This window comes from Triturus cristatus, chromosome 7 (assembly GCF_964204655.1).
Source record: "Triturus cristatus chromosome 7, aTriCri1.1, whole genome shotgun sequence".
Lineage (NCBI taxonomy): Eukaryota > Metazoa > Chordata > Amphibia > Caudata > Salamandridae > Triturus > Triturus cristatus.
In genome coordinates, this window is record NC_140590.1 from 410,463,287 (window position 1) to 410,465,697 (window position 2,411).

At 43.0% G+C, this 2,411-nt stretch overlaps 1 protein-coding gene across 1 annotated transcript; it reads left to right on the plus strand.

Moving 5' to 3' along the window:
• Nucleotides 1-541: 541 nt before the first annotated feature.
• Nucleotides 542-1,477, plus strand: LOC146809814 (olfactory receptor 5G3-like). The gene has a single exon (XM_085614387.1). It carries the CDS (start codon nt 542-544, stop codon nt 1,475-1,477), a length of 936 nt encoding a protein of 311 aa, XP_085470513.1.
• The last annotated feature ends 934 nt before the right edge of the window (nt 1,478-2,411 follow it).

Sequence of the window (2,411 nt, forward strand, 5' to 3'; positions counted from 1 at the left end):
GCTGTTGTCCAGTCAGTAGGACATGCTTCTCCACGTGGTCCTATTCCATCCTCAATGCCATTGTAAAGTAGTGGGTTGTAGGATGGAGCGGATGCAGTAGTATGACACTGGCAAATGGTCCAGGGCACATGAGCCTGGCCCCTATTATTAGCAGGGTCACCCGACCGGTGACGCCTGTGATGGATGGGTGTTTGGCGAGTGCTGAAGCCAGCCCTCTAGGAGTGGCTGGTGGAAACACTAAATGTACAAACACTAGAACGTATTCTGAAGGGCACTACAGAGGGCAATGTGTCCCCTAAAGTGTTGACAGACAGGGAAATAGGGTGACAGTGAGAAGTAGCAGCAGAGGAAGGCATGAAATATCACAGTGTATGCCGTAGGATACTGCAAAAAAACTATCTGAGGTAAATAATTGTATACATGAGTTGCCTGCTTCCCAATAATATTCACCACACTATAAATCACTGGAAGCCTTATGTCATGTTTATAATTCACACTTTTTATTTCCTCACAGGTATCACATGATTTTTCTGATCAAGGCATGAAAAACGAAACCACTGTGGAAAAGTTCATTCTGCTTGCCTTCTCCAGCCTACCAGAAGTTAAGATCCCTTTGTTCATCTTGTTCCTGTCACTGTATCTTTCCATGTTGGCAGGTAATGTTCTCATTATGACTATCACCTGGACTGACCCCCGTCTCCATATACCCATGTACTTCTTCCTCTGTCACCTTTCCCTTCTTGAAATCTGCTACTCATCTGTAACCATCCCCAAAATGTTAGAGAACTTGCTGGCCAAGCAGAATGCCATCCATTATGCTGGTTGTGCCACACAGATGTTCTTCTTTATTGGACTTGGAAGTGTTGAGTGCAGTTTGCTTGCGGTCATGGCATATGATCGATTTGTTGCCATTTGCAATCCCTTAGAGTACCCCATCATTATGAGCAGATTGGTGTGTTATTCACTGGTCATCAGCTCATGGCTGACTGGCTTACTCAATTCTATGCTGCACACAGTACTCACTTTCCAACTTCCATTCTGCTCCGCAAATGAGGTCAAGCAGTTCTTCTGTGACATTCCACCACTGTTGCACTTGGCCTGTGCTGATACATACACCAATAAAATGGTACTGTATGTAGTTGGGAGTCTGTACGGACTTGGATCTTTCCTGCTCACTCTCATCTCCTACATCCAAATCATCTCAGCCATACTCAAAATCCGTACTAAAGCAGGCCAACGTAAAGCCTTCTCCACCTGCACATCTCATCTCATCATGGTCAGCCTTTTCTATGGGACCTCCTTCTTCATGTACGTGCGTCCTTCCACCAGTACATTGCTATATCAGGAGAAAATTCTTCCTGTATTCTATGCTGTGATCACCCCAACTTTGAATCCAATTATCTACAGCCTGCGAAACAAGGAAATCAAAGGAGCACTTAAAAAATTAGTAAATAGAACAAAAACTTTGAAATATTAAATGTAAATATTGAAAAGTAAAGATCTCTCAGGCCACAGCTCTTCCTAGGATTTTGCAGCAGCAGGGACTTTTACCATCCTTTGTGACCCAGAACTAGTTTACTACTTTAGACAAACCCTGTACTGACATAGTAAAAGGGCCAGATCTTCATCAACCACTTTGATGACACAGAGTGCATGTAATGTTGTAGCCACAAGTTCAAATGAGATTGTGGAACCCCTTAGTTATAATTTTTTAAGGATTGTTGCAGTACCCAAAAGGCACTCAAAGTATTTTAGCTAATACTGCATTGGTGTAAACTATTGTGTGAAATGTGCCTGCCACTCCATTAGACAGATGGGGGTTGTGTAATAATGATTTATTTCTAACCTAGTTGAGTCCCACACGCTATGTGGGTAGTTGAAGGTTGTGCAAAAGTGCTTTGTTTGATATCTCAAACACAACTGGCGTTGGGGAGGTTTTGTACTTCTCACTAATGTTTGATCAAGTTTGTTTTCTGTTCCTAAACAATCATTCATAGAAGGAAAGCAACAAACGTGTTGGTACACTTAATGAAAAAGTCTTTTGAACTGTTTAGTTCGCTAGGACGCATTGCGGCTGCACCGATGTGAGACTTCGATTCTATCTGGGCAATACACCACTGAAACACTGCAAACACAAGTTGGAAAATGCCATAAATAAAGAATTTTAACACCATAACAACATATGCAAGCTTTAAACAGAGAACCTTAAAATAAAGCCCTGGTGGATGTGGCGATAAGAGCTCACCAGTATCAAGTTCATGGCCTACCAAGATTAGCACACTGCCTCCTATCTTTTCTCTCCACTGCAGCTCGTAAGAATCGAGCATCAATCAATCCACACCCTGGCCCAGGCATTCCTAAGTTCTCCTGCACTCTGAAGGACGGAGAGTCCAACCAGTGAGACTGGCCAG

What these genes read in the sequence shown, in the direction of transcription:
- LOC146809814 (XM_085614387.1), top strand. Translation starts at nt 542, where the DNA reads ATGAAAAACGAAACCACTGTGGAAAAGTTCATTCTGCTTGCCTTCTCC.